Source organism: Drosophila mauritiana, chromosome 3R (genome assembly GCF_004382145.1).
Source record: "Drosophila mauritiana strain mau12 chromosome 3R, ASM438214v1, whole genome shotgun sequence".
Classification (NCBI taxonomy): Eukaryota; Metazoa; Arthropoda; class Insecta; order Diptera; family Drosophilidae; genus Drosophila; species Drosophila mauritiana.
Genome location: NC_046670.1, coordinates 15,639,658 through 15,657,110, shown reverse-complemented (window position 1 = coordinate 15,657,110; position 17,453 = coordinate 15,639,658). Strand labels below are relative to the sequence as shown.

The window sequence follows — 17,453 nt, the reverse complement described above, 5'->3', positions numbered from 1 at the left end:
TCAGGCACTAAAAATTGCCAATATTCTGGTTTCAAAATTTTTTTGTTTTATTTTGAGGTATTTCAATCATTATTTAATAATAAATAAACAAATTTATAAATGTAAAATCAGCAGCATAGTTTTTAATTGATTTTTTTTAGCCTAATTAAAAGTAAATTAAATGTTTAGCCTAACTCAATCTAATTTTATTCGCCCTCGTCGTCCTTCATCATCTGCTCAATGAGCCTCTTACGTTCCTCAGCTTGGCGCAGCTTTCGCATGACCAGGTCCTCGTAGTCGGTAGACGACACACTGCACCCAGTGGTGGCCGATTTGGGTGTCTGCTTGTCTGCTGCCGGCGGTGTTACCCACTCGAAGTGCAGCGGCTTGGCGGGATCGCCCTTCTCGTAGGCCAAGACCATGTCGCAGGCTTCGCGCGTGGCCAGCTCCACCATGGCGCGTCCGCGTCGCTTGCTGTTGACCACCAGGGCCACCACGTCGCCGTACTTCTTCAGATACTTGAGCAGCTCTTGCTGTGTGTAATCCTGGCCGGGTTCGGCCTTCCACTTCATCTTGATGCGATGCTGGGCGGAATCAAACTGGACCGGCTGTTGCTGGAGTTTCTTTTGCTCCGCGTGATTGCGCCGGAACTGCTCCTGCATGGCTCGCTGCTCCTCCTCCAGCAGGCGGGAACCCTCGCGGCGCAGCCGCTCGATCTGCTCCTGCAGCACCTCCTCGTCGCTTTTGGTCACTGTGCTGTATGGTCTGCTCTTCGCCAGCTTGTGCAGTGCCGCCTGTTCGCGTTCCTCCAGCTCCAGCTTCAGCTTCTGCCGCTTCCCGTCCAGTTGGCGAGTCCTTAGCTCCGCCGCCTTCTTGGCCTTCAGCACTTTGTCGTAAGCTGCGCGCGCGGATTCATCCGTGAGGATCTCCAGGGCCTTGGACAACTCATGGAAGCGCTCGACTGCCTTCGGATTGTCCGGATTCTTGTCGGGATGGCACTCGAGGGCCTTCTTGCGGTACGCCTTGCGTATCTCATTTTGATCACACTCGAGGGAAATGCCCAGAAGATCGTAAAGATTCACGTCACTGTACTTTTTGCTAGCCATTTAGTCTTATTTTACTACTTATTTTACAACTGGAACATGGGTTTGTTTTGCAGTTTCTCTTCTTTGGGCAGAAGTTAGCTAAAATATACTATTTTATATATATATATTTTTTTTTTTAAGCGCAGCAACGAGACTTATTTCACAACTGCAGCCGGCGGTCCAAAAATGCAAATAAAACATTTGCAATTGTTTACTGGATCAGCTGTTCGCTGCAGCGAGTTGGCAGCCCCGCAACACAACGTGCCCATTTGTTTGGCGTGGATTAATCTAAATTATCGCAATAAACCTCAAATATAATGAGCTTTAGGCGCTGAAATAAGCTGAAAGTACGTCATGAGCATCTATCACGACGAGGTGGAGATCGAGGACTTCGAGTACGACGAGGAGGAGGAGATGTACTACTATCCCTGTCCATGCGGCGATCGATTTCAGATCTCCAAGGTAACGAGGCGTATACGCAACCTTTTTTTTGGACTCCATATCACTTGGTAAATTTCCACTTTAGGAGGAGCTAATCGAGGGCGAGGAGGTGGCCACCTGTCCCAGCTGCTCCCTAGTCATCAAGGTCATATACGATCCGGTAAGAGACTCATTCAGAAATACCCCTTGAAATCCCCAGAAAACTCATGCAATCTCAAATTTTCCAAATTTCAGGAGATGTTCAAAGCTGAGGAGGATGAAGAAAGTGCGCTGAACGAGAAGCTCGGCGACCTGAAGCTCGAGAAGAACTAACACACAGTTTGGTGTAATTAAATAGTTTTTATTCATATATTTTTATATATATATAGACTTCATTTTAGTGTAAATAATACGTTGACTAGTAAAACAATGATTTCAAATTATGCAAGCTCGCAAAAACAGTTTCGATTCGTTATGGATTACTCGTTTTGGGTCAATTACAAAGGATTTATACACACATTCTAGAATATCTATAACTAAAACACTCATATTGCACCGCGTACTTTTTGTTATAAATGTTATACAAGCGCAGAGGTCAACAATATGATGATAATCGAACGAAAATTTGGAAACACAAGCTAAAGGAACGTCAGCGTACCAGCTGTGGAAATGTGAGTAGTACATAGAGTTACATACAGTGGAAAGCGGTTGGAAAAATATATAAATAACATACAGCTACCACTCTCACTTTCTGCTTACGGCTTAGGAATTCGACTTAAACTTAGCGAAAATATTGTTATGGTTCGTCATGCAGTGTGTCTGTCCACTGCATCGGATACTGATCATCTCTGCCACCGATCTTTTCTTTTTTTCTTTTAGAGAGCGTGCTCGTTCAGCAAGTGAGTGGAGGTGGACGACGTGTCCCGATCTCCTCCAAGGTGCCGTCTGCAACGTGCTTCGCGAGTGGGAGGGATGAACTGCGTCTACTCGATCTACTGCTCCAGCCAGGATCCAGTGACGGCATTGGGTGACTTAAGCTGCGGGCCACAAGACGAGAAGTGAATGTGCGGACTGAGTTTAATTGGAGCACTCTGCTCCCTTGCTCACTCACCTTTATGTTGAACTGCTTCAGAGTGCTCTCCAATGCCATGGCATTGCCCGAGAAGTAGGCAGCGATGGCATTGTGCAGCAGAATCAGTTGCTTGTGCATCACTTTAATCTATCGACAGATAAACGAATTGGATCAATGGTTAGACTCGCTGAATGTATCGCTAAGATCCACTTGGCACCACTTACGCGATTCTCGTCGAGGAATTGCATTTTGACGGCCACGTCCGAGCGCAGCTTCTCGTATTGCTCCTTGTGCTGCGCATAGCTGCGCTGGGTCTCCTCAAGAGCGGCGGCCGAGGGCGTCAGCTCCGGCTTGGTGTTCTCCAAATCCATGCGGTAGGCATCGAATTCGATTCTAAAAGGCAGGAGGACATTACTTCTACTTCATATAATTCGTTTGCCTTTTTTATAAAACACGATGGCTTTGGGAAATAAAAAGTTATTGCCATTGTAGAGATTATTATGGAATGCGGTTATGACTAACGTATTTACATTTTTTTCAAGGAAATAATACGATAAGCAATGTTTCAAGCTTGTATACAAGGCTAGTTTAAGTCCATGTCTTTTATAAAGACACACATGCTGAGTTTAAATTAAAATCGAAGAGATCGATGATGATTTTTCCCTCGTTGTTGCATCACATCGAAAGGAAATAGCTTTAGTTACCTGGCCGTTTCGTACTGTCGTATCGTCAGCAGCGTGTCGTCAATCGTCTTGTTGCACAGCGTGTTCACCGAAGAAATAAAGAAGTTGAGCGCATTGAGCAGCAGCTCGCCGTTCTTGGTAAGATTGCGCTGCGTCTCCGAATTGCACGTGAACTCCTTCTGCAGCTCGGGGTTCTTCTGGGCCAGATCGGCGAAGGAGTCGGCCAGGGCGTGCTGTGTGACGACCACGTGCTGGAAGTGCGAGCTGAAGGCCCGCGTTAGCCTCAAGATGGACAGATACTTGCGCTGCGTCTCGCGCAACTGCTCAATCTGGGCCTCCAGTTCCGAGTCCACGGTCCGCTGCGACTTGCCCAACTTCTCCAGCATTATCTGTCGCGTACACTTGTACGTCGATATACTCCAGTTCTTCAAACTGTCGATCTTGGAGGCGCTAGTGCGTATAATGCTGCCGCTCCCGCTGTCCGTGGGGCTGAGGATGCCGTTTCCGGATGGTGGACTACTGGGCGACATGGGTGTGGTGGGTGCTGCACGAAAAGATCGATGCTGAGTCAGTTGGCCGCTAAATCGAGTACTCGTAAATAGCTCACCTGAATGGTTCCTTAGCGGCAGACTGCTGGGGGCGCCAAAGGGGCCGCTGACACCAACTCCAACGTTGCCGCCACCACCTCCTCCGCCGGCGATGCCGTGACTGCTGGCGCTTCCAAGGACCAGGCTGCCACCTTCGGTGCCCGTGTGCACGGCTCCGCAGCTGTCGTTCAGCGAGGGCGCATCCTTCAGCATCTCGTGAATGCTGCGCTCACGGTCCGTCATGGCGATGGCCGTCGTTAAGTTAACCGCCCGTCAACCGAGTAATTGCCAGCGGAAAATCCTCCTGTCTGCCCGTTTTGTGTGGGGGTGTGCCCGATTAGGTGTCTGTGTGTGTGATTCTCGGGCGACGGCGCTCGAGGTTTCACTCCGAAATAGATGGCGCACGCTGGGCGAGGCGAGACTTTAGTAATCCCTGCCTAGACTCCTCGAAATTCTCCAATCCCCAAAATTCCGCATAAAGTTCTTCAAACTGTGTTCTCGAAAACTGAAAATCGGTGTGACTGTGCGCGAGTAGGTGGTTAAATGCCACACTTGGACTGCTTGGATACCGGCTGTGCGACTCGGTATTTTAATGGCGAAACGGTGGAATTTTGAACATGGGGAAGTCCTGTCATGCAGGACAAGTCGTCGGGACGGGGGTCGGAGAGCCAGTGACTGCTTCGAGGGACCCTCCTCTGCGGCACCAGCAGTCTAATTAATTTATATATATATTCTTGATCATGATCAATAGCCAAGTCGTCGTGGCCAAGTTTTTCAGTGCCGACCAGCTGCGGTCACACTAAAGTGGAAATTCGGTTCAATTTTTGGGGATTTCATGGAAAATCTCATTGCTTATTTCTATTTCTTGGTTAATCGTTTGAATTGCGTTGCTGAAAGGCCAATAGCCAGCGGAAAATGGTCTACGTGAACCTACTAATAGGCTTGGGCATAGCGACCGTTGTCGCTTTTGCCTACTTCAACTGGAATATGGACCACCGTTCGCCTTCCTCCAGACGCATGCTATCAAATGATCGTCGAATTGAGAGGTTGGTGCCGTGCGATGGAACCATTCTAAGCTTAAACTTTGGCTTAAATCCCTTGTTTCATTGCAGGTCGCCGGATGACTTGTGTACGATTTGTTTAGATCCACTAAGTGGTCTAATTGTCGCCCTGCGCTGCAAACACGCCTTGCATAAGAAATGCTTCTACCAATACCTGGTTAATGGGGGCCGCCAGTGCCCGGTCTGCAGAAGGAAAATCGACGTGTAGGTATCCCCAAGGGACACACAAACTTATATCAGCATAAACGTGCACTATTGCATTTGGCGAATTTTGTATAAAAAATTAAGTCGAGAGAAAACAAGCCTGATGTAGATTAAAGTTCTGGAATGAAAGAATAGTATTGGGATAGATATACTTATATGATTTTTCCAAGAAATAATACATTTTTATATTTTTGTCTTGATTGTTCTTCCTATCCTTTAGTCAGTGTGTACACATCAAGCATACGCACGTAGTAAACAGACAACAGCTGATGTGCTTCTTCTTTGTCTCGTTTGCCATTCTCATGAATGTAATACATAACAATAAAGTTGAGTTTTTAAAAACTTTTTTTAAATATTGTTTGGTTTAGTCAAAATGTCTGAGCTGCGATCGATTTGCCGAACTTGCGGCAAAAATGTGACCAATTCGCAGGGTCGGGCCACAAAACTGTTCAACAAAAGCAACTATCAATTAATTAGTTTACTGGAAAATATCACCGATATGTATGTATGTAAGCGAATACAACTAAAGTATGCTGTCTATTTAATTGATTTAAATGATTGTTTAGCTCGAATTTGACAACACTCTGCCACATCTCATTTGCCAATGTTGCAAAGTGCAGCTAAACAGGATCTTGGCGTTTCGCAATAAGTGCTTAGAGGTCCACAAGTCCTTTATGGCCGCTAACAGAAAACATTTGCGAAAAAGGGACATAGTTGATGAGGAACTCGATGAACTGGATGTTGAGAAGCTTCAGCAGGATTTGGGGGACCACAAAGATCAGGAAATGAGTGAAGCAATGGCATATACAGCTGGGCTTCTGCTGGAAGATCACAATGATAATGAGGATGCGAAGCACGCAGAAGATGCAACTCAGAATGAGGAGAATCAGGAGGAACAAGTGCAAACAGAGGAGGTGGAGCACTGTCAAGAGCAGCTCCATAACACGTCCATCATCTCGAAGGGAGTAAGTGCCCGCGTCCCCAAGCGTGCGAAGTGCAACTCCAAGTCATGGTTCTGTGACCAGTGCGGCGGCGTGTTCAAGTCCTCCACCTACCTCAAACTGCACCTGCAGCGACACACCGGTCACAAACCATTCGCGTGCGACATCTGCCAGGCCAAGTACTACACGGATAACGAGATGCGGCGCCATAGGATCCTTCACACGGACGCCAGGCCGTACGCTTGCCGATTCTGCAGCAAGACCTACCGAGGATGCAGCAGTAAAGTGGTCCACGAGCGGACCCACACCAACGAGCGTCCCTTTCAGTGCCAGCATTGCGACATGGCCTTCACCTCCACGTCGACGCGTCAAAAACATGAGATGCTGCACACCAATCAGCGGAAGTACCAGTAAGTTAAAGCACTAGCTGTCCTCCCCGAAATATGTGCAAACTGACTGTATTTTGCAGCTGCGAGATCTGTGACCAGTGGTTCCTGCGCTCATCCCATTTGACCCTACATCAAAGCACCAAATTACACCAGCGAAGAGCTGAAAGTGCTAGGATTGTCTAGAATCCAAGTAGACAAACTTATGTTTAAGTTTATAAGACTGCTGAAAGAACAAGTTTATTATAAATTGAAACAATTGATTCTATTTTTGAAGGGTTGGTTCTAAAAGTAGAAATATTAAAAATGTACACCTGCATTAACGGTTTTTTTTAGACTTTTTGCTCTGCAGATACAATGCTTTAGTTCCTGAAAAACTCTTATCATAAAATTGAGATTTTGAAAATCGGCGGAATGGCCGCTTTGCTGGGCGAATGACAATTCGAAATCGACTTAGTGTGGGGTTGAAAAATGCGAATGCCCCTTTTCTTGTTCTTCCGTCCAAACAAACCAAAAAAGATACACTTCCTTCCAATCGATCGGGTTGCTGTGTTATCTCATTACACAAGTCATGAGGTACATTTGCAGGACCTGTTCACGTATGGCCGATCCTGCGGCAGCGAAGAATCTCTTCGATCCATCGAGTTCTTCCGTTTTGCGACAAATAGAGACCATAACCAACTTGCAGGTGAGTGTGGTTGCGTTTCGCGAAAGTAAAACCTGGATGAATGCCTCGAGCTGTAATAAATTTGCAGCTAAACGAGGACGACAAGTTGCCCAGGTTCATGTGCCAGGACTGCCAGCACGACCTGCAGATTGCCATCGATTTTCGCCGCGTTTGCATCGAGGCCCAGGAGCTCCTTGAACTTCAGCTCAGGCAGGTGGAAAAGGAGGAGGAGGTGTTCGAGAGCCTGGCGGAGCAATGGCTGGATGACTGTCCAGATGAGTTGTCCAACTTGTCGCCAGTGCTGAATGATCGCATGGATTTTATCTTCGATCCTGAGCCACAGGATAAGAATACGGATGAGGTGGCTTCCATAGAGACCACGACAACAACAGAGTACAGGAATGCATACCAGCCAGTGACCAGTCCGCAATCTTCTCCAGAACTTTCCACAGATAGCCAGTTGTCGAATGAGCACTTTGACATGGCCCTCTCTCCCGAAACGGAACCAGCTAGTGAAGCTATCGATAATCCGGATACTTCCTCCAGCCACACGTGCAGCAAGTGTGGCCTCGAATTCGAAAACGTGGATGAACTGAAGCTGCACAAATACCATCTGCACGACATCCCGCCAGATACCAAGTAAATAATCATACTTTAGAGGGATGCTTGCATGATTTGATTTCCCATCTTGCACGATTTTCCCATCAACGGATGGGAAAGATCAGAAGAGGTTCCGTCAGGGCACAAAATATGTTTAGGTTACATTGCTAATTTGGCTGTTAGCTAGTTCTGGCATTCATTCCGTATTAATTGACTTTTGTTTTAATTTTTATTTTAGAACGATTTCCCATATGATTTCATTCATGCTGCTCTGATAGGAATTAAGGAATGCTTTAAACCCTATCACTGAATGACTAGAACAACTTATTCACAGTATGAGAGAACCGACCAATCAATTGCCACAATTAACACTTTAATTATCCTTGTAGATTCGTCTGTGACCACTGTGACGAGGGCTTCCGATCAGCAGCCGCACTTACGCGGCACTGCAACATGATTAATCTTCCATTGACGGTAAAGTTTCCATCTAAAATATTCAATATCTTTGATAAAGGATTGCATTTTGAAATACTCTTTTGCAGCACTCCTGCACCAAGTGCATGAGCCAGTTCCACAATCACATCCTGCTGGTGACGCACAAGGAGCGATGTCTCAGGCCGGCGCCGTCCCAGCATGTGTGCCACATTTGTGGCAAGCATCTGACCACGGCCTTCAATCTGAAGAATCACCTGGTTCGCCACGCGGGCACACGACGCCACAAATGCGACCAGTGCAGCGCATCCTTTTATACAGCCGCCGAACTCTGTTCCCATCAGAAAACCCACACAACCGAGCGTCCCTACATCTGTCGCTACAACTGCGGCAAAACCTTTCGCTTTTGCAGCGCCCGCAGCATGCATGAAAGGTAGAATTTCAGACGAATCACCACCGTCACTTAGCCACTCGCCCACTCACGTAACTCATCCAATGTATTCCGCAGGGTTCACATGGACGCCAGCAAGCGTATCTACCAGTGCGAGTACTGCCCCAAGTCGTATGTAACACCCAGCGAGTGCAGGACGCATCAAAAGTATCACAACTTGACCCGCGATCACGGGTACGACTTCCTCCCAGTTCTTAAGTATTTAAAGAGAATACAAATGAGGATTTCCATTATTCGCAACTAAATAACGAATCTATCTTGCATTTTTTCCACTCTCAATCTCTTCCAGTTGCGAAATTTGCCACATTAGCTTTAAGACAGCCAAGCACTACAGATCCCATCTGAAGTCCAATGCCCACAAAACTCTGGAGGAGCGTGCTAAAGCTGCTGCATACCCCAATTCCCGTGGAAAAAATCGTTCACCGAATTGAATTCATTATTGCCAGTTGCATGTTAATTATATATACCGAATTGATATTAATAAAGCTTCCGTTCCGCATTCATGTTCAAGATCCCGACATCTACTATCACCTACATCGTCTGTGTGTTCTCGATGACCTTCTCGTTGTCGTAGATCTCCTTGGCATAGCACAGGTTGGGGTAGTCGTAGGCGGCTCCATATCGGTTCTTGCACCCGGTGGTGGCCTTCTCTCCCGGAGTGTAGACAGGCTGGCCCACAATGTTCGAGGTGGCGAAGTTGCAGGTGAGTACGAAGTGGTTGTAAAAGTCCCGGGAGAAGCGCACGGCGGCACATCCCACATGGGTGTTTTTCTCGGCCACCGCGATGGTGAACTTGGTCACCGCCTTGTTGGGAAGCTCCTCCGGGAAGCTGGCGAGGATCTCGGGAGAAGCATTCGAGAGCTCAGCAAACCAGTTCTCGATCTGCTCCTTTATTATTTCCGCATCGGTGTACTCCGTCTCGGCTCCACTGTACTGGAACACGGCGTTGTTCTGGCCGGCGTAGGCGAATCTCTCGGTGCTGCGGCATTTATCCGGCAGGGACTCACAGGTCTTTACGTTGAGTAGGGCCAGGTGGGAGAGCTCCTCGCACCAGGACATCTTGGCCATGCGGGCTGCTTTCGGTAGTCCTTCTATCTTGCCTCCAGCCACGTTGTTGCGCAGCTCGTTGAAGAGGGTCAGGATCAGTTTGTGGTGCGGCTCGATCTTCACCTCACGCACGTCCTTGGGACAGTTTTCACTGAAGTTCTGGGCGAGAATGGGTGAGAACCAGGAGGATTTGGGCAGCTACCACTACTTACTCCCTTGTTGTTGCAGGCTATGTGCTTGTCCAGGCAAGTGGGCAGGGCACAGTAATCCGCTGCAAGGCTCAATCCCAGCAGGGAAGTAAGCAAAATCAGAGACTTTATGGCCATCTTCAGCGTTGGTTTTTGACTGAGGCCCAGCTACCCAAAGTACTCTATTTATAGGAAAGCTGTGGCAATCGAACCGCAGTTGCAACATGTCTTCCAGTATTTTCGCAGCTGAGTTTCCAAGAATGTCTGGCCAGACACAAGTGGCCGAGCTCCGTTCGAATGCCTTATAAAAGCAGACCCATCTTCTGTCCAATCCAGTAGCCAAGAACTAGCATCATGGCGTTCACCAAGGTTCTCCAAGTGATTCTCCTAGCTGTGGTTGGCATTTCCTCTGCCGTCGACTATTGTGCTCTCCCCACCTGTCTGGACAAGCATGTGGCTTGTAACAACAAGGGAGTAAGAACACATATCTAATTCACAGGAATTCACATTGGTAATGTCCTAAATCCCTATCCAGAACTTCAGTGAAAACTGCCCTAAAGACGTGCGTGAGGTGAAGATCGAGCCGCACCACAAACTGATCCTGACCCTCTTCAACGAGCTGCGCAACAACGTGGCTGGAGGCAAGATAGAAGGACTACCGAAAGCAGCCCGCATGGCCAAGATGTCCTGGTGCGAGGAGCTCTCCCACCTGGCCCTACTCAACGTAAAGACCTGTGAGTCCCTGCCGGATAAATGCCGCAGCACCGAGAGATTCGCCTACGCCGGCCAGAACAACGCCGTGTTCCAGTACAGTGGAGCCGAGACGGAGTACACCGATGCGGAAATAATAAAGGAGCAGATCGAGAACTGGTTTGCTGAGCGCTCGAATGCTTCTCCCGAGATCCTCGCCAGCTTCCCGGAGGAGCTTCCCAACAAGGCGGTGACCAAGTTCACCATCGCGGTGGCCGAGAAAAACACCCATGTGGGATGTGCCGCCGTGCGCTTCTCCCGGGACTTTTACAACCACTTCGTACTCACCTGCAACTTCGCCACCTCGAACATTGTGGGTCAGCCTGTCTACACTCCGGGAGAGAAGGCCACCACCGGGTGCAAGAACCGATATGGAGCCGCCTACGACTACCCCAACCTGTGCTATGCCAAGGAGATCTACGACAACGAGAAGGTCATCGAGAACACACAGACGATATAGGCAGGGATGTATAGCACTTTTATTGATGGGACAATGGAATTCGATTAATATGTATCTTTTTAGTTTAAGTGTGCTGAAAGAATAAATTTAAATTATTTATGTTTGCCTGTACGTAACGGATTTTGCTGTCCAAACAGCTGTTTGCCCAGCAAGTGGTCAGCCCCCTTTATACACCCTGTAGCTGTGGATAAAGTATTCCTATTTCATGATGATATTCAAAACTATATATATTTTTAAGGATAAAATAACAGTTCTTCAATTAAAGCATATAATATTTGTCTTCAATGAATTTAAAGTTTTCTATTTATAGCACACCCTTTTAATAAACCATCTAGCGTTTTATATAATCATTTGAAGTTAAATGCAGGGTATCCAGTGGCCACCACCTAATCCAAAAACATTTCATTTATTTTTGTAGCAACTTTTTCGCCGGCCAAAAATGTTACGCGAGGCTCTTAGGATCGGCAGCAGGCGCTGGTATAGCTATAAGTCCGTCCGTCGTCCGAATCTGGGCGCCACTAGTGCTCCAAAGATGGAGCCGCCAAAGAAGCAGCCAGAGTCGTCCTCCAAAGCGGAGAGCGGAGATGGCAGCCTGGCCAAGCAGCTGCTGCCAAAATTCTGTCCACCGGACCCATTCCTGTGGCCGAGTACATGCGCGAAGTGCTGACCAACCCCCAAGCTGGCTACTACATGAACCGGGATGTGTTCGGTCGAGAGGGCGACTTCATAACCTCGCAGGAAATATCACAGATCTTCGGAGAGGTAAGATAAGCACATAGATCAGAACCTGTCATCATATCATCATATCCCTTCATGAAGCTCTTAGGAATTTGGCTGGTGAGCGAGTGGCGCAAAATGGGCTGTCCCTCGCCCTTTCAACTGGTGGAGCTTGGTCCAGGTCGCGGCACTCTGGCTAGGGACGTGTTGAAGGTGCTCACCAAGTTCAAGCAGGAGTATCGAACAAGCGATCGTAAAGACCCGCTCGTGGGGAAGACTCACTTCTGTTTCCGTTTCATACGACGGTGGTGGCCATCGCCGTTGCACATTTCCTGCAGCCAGCCAATCGGATTACGAACGGTCTTCTCGCCGGCATCTCCTCCGCCCGTGGCATTCGCATTGCCGTCTCCTCCGCTTCCGCCGACCGTGAGCCCAGTCACTGACGGACCAGCGGAGCTGCTAGGCGATTCCGGCAGCTGCGCGCCGATCAGCTTGTCGATGAGCGCACGGGCCGCCGCATGCTTGGCCTCCTTAAAAATTTAAGTACAATTTGTAGCTTACAAATACAAAATAATTTGGAACAATACTTGGCTGCAATTCCTCTTCGGTTACCTTTTTAGAGTTTCTTGCTTTTGTTGACGCTGGTTCGAAAATGTGCAACGGCGATGGCCACCACCGTCGTATGAAACGGAAACAGAAGTGAGTCTTCCCCACGAGCGGGTCTTTACGATCGCTTGTTCGATACTCCTGCTTGAACTGCAGGAAATGTGCGTGCAACTGCGATGGCTATCACCGTCGTATGTAGTGGCGACTGAAGCAGTAGGTGAGAATATTCTCGATGAATAATCGATAGGGCGGTCAGCTGTGACACACTAAAGTGAGGTCTTACTAGATGTAGCAAGAAGTAGCTAGAATATACCAGACTGTATGCAACCCTATTTAGCTGCACCCGATAAGTTTGGGATATTTCGTGGTTTCCGCCGATGGCCTACGCCTCGACTAATGTTTCCGGTTTGTCTTCTTTTCGATCTGTACAATCAACGCGTCAAGTTGCGAAAGTACGTCGAAAAATTTTAACTTGCGGTCATACGGGATTTTTTGTCGCGCGAAATATCGAAAATACGGCGTTCCTTCGCCTATAGTGGTGCGCGAAATATTCAGCCGGCGATATTCAGCCGAAGAGATCGGCGTTTGTCACGGCCATCTCACTGCCGCCTTGCCGCCAAATCCTAGCTTCGACTGGGTCAAATTGCAGGTTACTGAATTTCGGAATATTGGTGAACTGTAGTTTGATGCGGGAATATAGTCGCAGCCGGAATTGAAGCCCGGAGTGTTTTCGCTGGGCATCTTATACGTTCACATCACTGCCCGGGTCCCACGGTTTTACGGAGCCGCCACCGGCGGGCAGAAGGAGAGACGGCAACTGCGCCAGGCCAAGAAGTGGAGCGTCTTTCCAGCAAGCCGGAGCGAAGGACCAGCCGCAGCAGCAGGACAGCGATCGCCCTAAGCCGGGGCCACCAGGAGGGATATTCAAACTAATTACGATGCAGCCTAAGTAGTGCTTAAAGTAAGGTTAGAGTGAATGGAAAATTTTTGTTTCGCTTGATTGGCAGTCCAGAATGCCCAAAAATTAAATTAAATCCAAGTCAAATCGATCAGAATTTCTGATTATACGGAAAAATGCTGAAAGTCAGACCTAACCTTACTAGAGAGTATTCAAGAAAGTGTCAGAAATCAAAAATTTTTTTTTGTAGTTTAAGATTAACGTTAAGCTATAAAAACATGTACTCGAGTAAGAAACTCGGTCATGCTGTTTAATAATTTTCTTGGATTTAAATTGAATTCTTATTAGTGATTAAAATTTTTATATAGTAAGTGATCTAACCTAAGCGAATTAAATTTTGTTTCCTTTTTGGAAAGTGCTCATTTGAATTTTAGAGTAGAGATTTACAAAAGTTTGATCGCAGTCGTGTAACCCAAAATTATGCCTCCTTATAGTGTTAGTGGAAAAAGCCACCTTTTCGTTTCAGCTCATCTGCGCCGGGAGATCGATCTTTCGCCGAGGAGTGAAAAGTTGAGTGAGTCTCATTGATAAAACTTTATTTTTATTGGAAATATGCGGTAGTAAACCGAATAAATTTTGCTAGAGGTCATCTTATAAGGTATACACACTGCAGATAGACAACTGATAATAATGGAGTGGCGCGAGCAGCCAGTTGAAATATAAAGAAATAAAGAAATAAATAAAATTAATAAGTCTCAGAACAAGACCATGGAGAGAACAAAAAAAAAAAAAAATTATTGAAGAATTAAATGAAAGTCATGTTCCTTCCTAAAAATATATTTAGCCACTAGTAACTGTAACTTTTAATTATAATAATCTCGTATATAGAATTAAAACTACATTTTCTGATCTCGCAACTCAGAGAAAAACCTTGCGTTAGATTCTGTTGAGTCACACTAGTCTGTATTATTCTTTTTATATTTACTTGGTTCCTTTAGTATGTACGTATTTTTAGATATAAATATTGTTATTAATTATTAAGTCGATATTGAAAGTATGAATTTCTAAAAAACTGCCCTGTAGGGCACCGAAGGGACCACTAGAGCTATGCTCTTAAGGAAAGTGGTCTAAGGTAGGGTAGGGCAATGCGCGAACACGATTCCACCTGTGCTTCGCAGGCGAAAAATTCTCAAACTTTCCTCCCATTCTAGAACTGTCCGCTTCCGAAACTATTAATTTGCTTCCTCCGATTTTGAATTCTAGCTCCTTCATTTTGTTGTTGTTGCAAGCACGCTCAATTTCTTGATCTTATTAATTATTGTCTGTAACGAAAAGAGATCTGTACAAGCAAGACCACCACACCCATTGCCATGAGCTAGAGCCGACCTCTAAAGCGTGCACCCGCAAGTACAGGTACTCCAGTCTTTCACCATTTTAATTCGTTACACGTTACACGTATGAAACGGAAACGAAAGTGAGTCTGCCCCACGAGCGGGTCTTTACGATCGCTTGTTCGGTACTCCTGCTTGAACTTTGTGAGCACCTTCAACACGTCCCTAGCCAGAGTGCCGCGACCTGGACCAAGCTACAAAAATAAATGAAATGTTTTTGGATTAGGTGGTGGCCACTGGATACCCTGCATTTAACTTCAAATGATTATATAAAACGCTAGATGGTTTATTAAAAGGGTGTGCTATAAATAGAAAACTTTAAATTCATTGAAGACAAATATTATATGCTTTAATTGAAGAACTGTTATTTTATCCTTAAAAATATATATAGTTTTGAATATCATCATGAAATAGGAATACTTTATCCACAGCTACAGGGTGTATAAAGGGGGCTGACCACTTGCTGGGCAAACAGCTGTTTGGACAGCAAAATCCGTTACGTACAGGCAAACATAAATAATTTAAATTTATTCTTTCAGCACACTTAAACTAAAAAGATACATATTAATCGAATTCCATTGTCCCATCAATAAAAGTGCTATACATCCCTGCCTATATCGTCTGTGTGTTCTCGATGACCTTCTCGTTGTCGTAGATCTCCTTGGCATAGCACAGGTTGGGGTAGTCGTAGGCGGCTCCATATCGGTTCTTGCACCCGGTGGTGGCCTTCTCTCCCGGAGTGTAGACAGGCTGACCCACAATGTTCGAGGTGGCGAAGTTGCAGGTGAGTACGAAGTGGTTGTAAAAGTCCCGGGAGAAGCGCACGGCGGCACATCCCACATGGGTGTTTTTCTCGGCCACCGCGATGGTGAACTTGGTCACCGCCTTGTTGGGAAGCTCCTCCGGGAAGCTGGCGAGGATCTCGGGAGAAGCATTCGAGCGCTCAGCAAACCAGTTCTCGATCTGCTCCTTTATTATTTCCGCATCGGTGTACTCCGTCTCGGCTCCACTGTACTGGAACACGGCGTTGTTCTGGCCGGCGTAGGCGAATCTCTCGATGCTGCGGCATTTATCCGGCAGGGACTCACAGGTCTTTACGTTGAGTAGGACCCGGTGGGAGAGCTCCTCGCACCAGGACATCTTGGCCATGCGAACAGCCTTGGGTAGTCCTTCTATCTTGCCTCCAGCCACGTTGTTGCGCAGCTCGTTGAAGAGGGTCAAGATCAGTTTGTGGTGCGGCTCGATCTTCACCTCACGCACGTCTTTAGGGCAGTTTTCACTGAAGTTCTGGGCGAGAATGGGTGAGAATGGGCGTATCCTTGTTCTTAAAGGACACGCGAAACCGGAAGGTCGGCTCATGTATGGCGCTCTCGATCTGGACAAGTTCATAGACGGGAGTAATTCCCCGTCGGCTTAGCAGCTCTTGCAGAATGCTGTCCATTGGCGTCCATCTCGCTGACGAACTTAAAGGCCTCGTCAACAAAAGCAAGAAACAAGTCCGTCCGTCGTCCGAATCTGGGCGCCACTAGTGCTCCAAAGATGGAGCCGCCAAAGGAGCAGCCAGAGTCGTCCTCCAAAGCGGAGAGCGGAGATGGCAGCCTGGCCAAGCAGCTGCTGCCAAAATTCTGTCCACCGGACCCATTCCTGTGGCCGAGTACATGCGCGAAGTGCTGACCAACCCCCAAGCTGGCTACTACATGAACCGGGATGTGTTCGGTCGAGAGGGCGACTTCATAACCTCGCAGGAAATATCACAGATCTTCGGAGAGGTAAGATAAGCACATAGATCAGAACCTGTCATCATATCATCATATCCCTTCATGAAGCTCGTAGGAATTTGGCTGGTGAGCGAGTGGCGCAAAATGGGCTGTCCCTCGCCCTTTCAACTGGTGGAGCTTGGTCCAGGTCGCGGCACTCTGGCTAGGGACGTGTTGAAGGTGCTCACAAAGTTCAGGAGTACCGAACAAGCGTGTAACGTGTAACGAATTAAAATGGTGAAAGACTGGAGTACCTGTACTTGCGGGTGCACGCTTTAGAGGTCGGCTCTAGCTCATGGCAATGGGTGTGGTGGTCTTGCTTGTACAGATCTCTTTTCGTTACAGACAATAATTAATAAGATCAAGAAATTGAGCGTGCTTGCAACAACAACAAAATGAAGGAGCTAGAATTCAAAATCGGAGGAAGCAAATTAATAGTTTCGGAAGCGGACAGTTCTAGAATGGGAGGAAAGTTTGAGAATTTTTCGCCTGCGAAGCACAGGTGGAATCGTGTTCGCGCATTGCCCTACCCTACCTTAGACCACTTTCCTTAAGAGCATAGCTCTAGTGGTCCCTTCGGTGCCCTACGTCAGGAGAAACATCAGCCGAGTCAGTATTTAGTTTTCATTCAATTCATATTTTCAATATCGACTTAATAATTAATAACAATATTTATATCTAAAAATACGTACATACTAAAGGAACCAAGTAAATATAAAAAGAATAATACAGACTAGTGTGACTCAACAGAATCTAACGCAAGGTTTTTCTCTGAGTTGCGAGATCAGAAAATGTAGTTTTAATTCTATATACGAGATTATTATAATTAAAAGTTACAGTTACTAGTGGCTAAATATATTTTTAGGAAGGAACATGACTTTCATTTAATTCTTCAATAATTTTTTTTTTTTTTGTTCTCTCCATGGTCTTGTTCTGAGACTTATTAATTTTATTTATTTCTTTATTTCTTTATATTTCAACTGGCTGCTCGCGCCACTCCATTATTATCAGTTGTCTATCTGCAGTGTGTATACCTTATAAGATGACCTCTAGCAAAATTTATTCGGTTTA

General features: G+C 46.6%; 9 protein-coding genes across 12 annotated transcripts; 5 read left to right on the top strand and 4 right to left on the bottom strand.

Annotated features, from left to right (window-relative positions):
* Positions 1-96: 96 nt before the first annotated feature.
* On the bottom strand, positions 97-1,261 carry LOC117143217 (dnaJ homolog subfamily C member 17). The gene has a single exon (XM_033307766.1). It carries the CDS (start codon positions 1,083-1,085, stop codon positions 186-188), a length of 900 nt encoding a protein of 299 aa, XP_033163657.1. The 5' UTR covers positions 1,086-1,261; the 3' UTR covers positions 97-185.
* Positions 1,262-1,287: 26 nt separating this feature from the next.
* LOC117143220 (DPH3 homolog) lies at positions 1,288-1,927 on the top strand. The gene is made up of 3 exons (XM_033307768.1): positions 1,288-1,526; positions 1,591-1,665; positions 1,740-1,927. The coding sequence occupies exons 1-3, from the start codon at positions 1,419-1,421 to the stop codon at positions 1,815-1,817; spliced, it is 261 nt and encodes an 86-aa protein (XP_033163659.1). The 5' UTR covers positions 1,288-1,418; the 3' UTR covers positions 1,818-1,927.
* LOC117143215 (arfaptin-2) lies at positions 1,825-4,425 on the bottom strand. The gene is made up of 5 exons (XM_033307764.1): positions 3,847-4,425; positions 3,261-3,783; positions 2,781-2,949; positions 2,596-2,703; positions 1,825-2,521 (listed from the first exon to the last, which is right to left on the bottom strand). Exons 1-5 carry the CDS (start codon positions 4,067-4,069, stop codon positions 2,477-2,479), a joined length of 1,068 nt encoding a protein of 355 aa, XP_033163655.1. The 5' UTR covers positions 4,070-4,425; the 3' UTR covers positions 1,825-2,476.
* Positions 4,426-4,490: 65 nt separating this feature from the next.
* Positions 4,491-5,436, top strand: LOC117143219 (E3 ubiquitin-protein ligase RING2-B). Its single transcript, XM_033307767.1, has 2 exons — positions 4,491-4,872; positions 4,939-5,436. The coding sequence occupies exons 1-2, from the start codon at positions 4,742-4,744 to the stop codon at positions 5,093-5,095; spliced, it is 288 nt and encodes a 95-aa protein (XP_033163658.1). The 5' UTR covers positions 4,491-4,741; the 3' UTR covers positions 5,096-5,436.
* An 11-nt stretch (positions 5,437-5,447) lies between these two features.
* Positions 5,448-6,712, top strand: LOC117143216 (transcription factor Ouib). Its single transcript, XM_033307765.1, has 3 exons — positions 5,448-5,596; positions 5,658-6,442; positions 6,502-6,712. Exons 1-3 carry the CDS (start codon positions 5,465-5,467, stop codon positions 6,602-6,604), a joined length of 1,020 nt encoding a protein of 339 aa, XP_033163656.1. The 5' UTR covers positions 5,448-5,464; the 3' UTR covers positions 6,605-6,712.
* Positions 6,713-6,900: 188 nt separating this feature from the next.
* On the top strand, positions 6,901-9,078 carry LOC117145403 (putative zinc finger protein 286B). Of its 4 annotated transcripts, none has more exons than XM_033311041.1 (6): positions 6,903-7,106; positions 7,174-7,724; positions 8,075-8,159; positions 8,228-8,550; positions 8,626-8,742; positions 8,858-9,078. In XM_033311041.1, exons 1-6 carry the CDS (start codon positions 6,990-6,992, stop codon positions 8,997-8,999), a joined length of 1,335 nt encoding a protein of 444 aa, XP_033166932.1. In that variant the 5' UTR covers positions 6,903-6,989; the 3' UTR covers positions 9,000-9,078. The 4 variants fall into 4 exon arrangements, 3 of the variants coding, with proteins under 3 accessions (XP_033166932.1, XP_033166934.1, XP_033166933.1); XM_033311043.1 differs by lacking the exon at positions 7,174-7,724 and adding an exon at positions 7,924-8,018 and having other exon boundaries at positions 7,017-7,106; XM_033311042.1 differs by lacking the exon at positions 6,903-7,106 and adding an exon at positions 7,924-8,018 and having other exon boundaries at positions 7,632-7,724.
* Positions 8,996-9,962, bottom strand: LOC117145406 (antigen 5 like allergen Cul n 1-like). The gene is made up of 2 exons (XM_033311045.1): positions 9,828-9,962; positions 8,996-9,774 (listed from the first exon to the last, which is right to left on the bottom strand). Exons 1-2 carry the CDS (start codon positions 9,939-9,941, stop codon positions 9,100-9,102), a joined length of 789 nt encoding a protein of 262 aa, XP_033166936.1. The 5' UTR covers positions 9,942-9,962; the 3' UTR covers positions 8,996-9,099.
* Positions 9,963-10,138: 176 nt separating this feature from the next.
* Positions 10,139-11,302, top strand: LOC117145405 (antigen 5 like allergen Cul n 1-like). The gene is made up of 2 exons (XM_033311044.1): positions 10,139-10,277; positions 10,339-11,302. The coding sequence occupies exons 1-2, from the start codon at positions 10,158-10,160 to the stop codon at positions 11,011-11,013; spliced, it is 795 nt and encodes a 264-aa protein (XP_033166935.1). The 5' UTR covers positions 10,139-10,157; the 3' UTR covers positions 11,014-11,302.
* Positions 11,303-14,948: 3,646 nt separating this feature from the next.
* On the bottom strand, positions 14,949-15,984 carry LOC117145409 (antigen 5 like allergen Cul n 1-like). Its single transcript, XM_033311049.1, has one exon. The coding sequence runs from the start codon at positions 15,982-15,984 to the stop codon at positions 15,238-15,240; it is 747 nt and encodes a 248-aa protein (XP_033166940.1). The 3' UTR covers positions 14,949-15,237.
* Between the last annotated feature and the right edge of the window lie 1,469 nt (positions 15,985-17,453).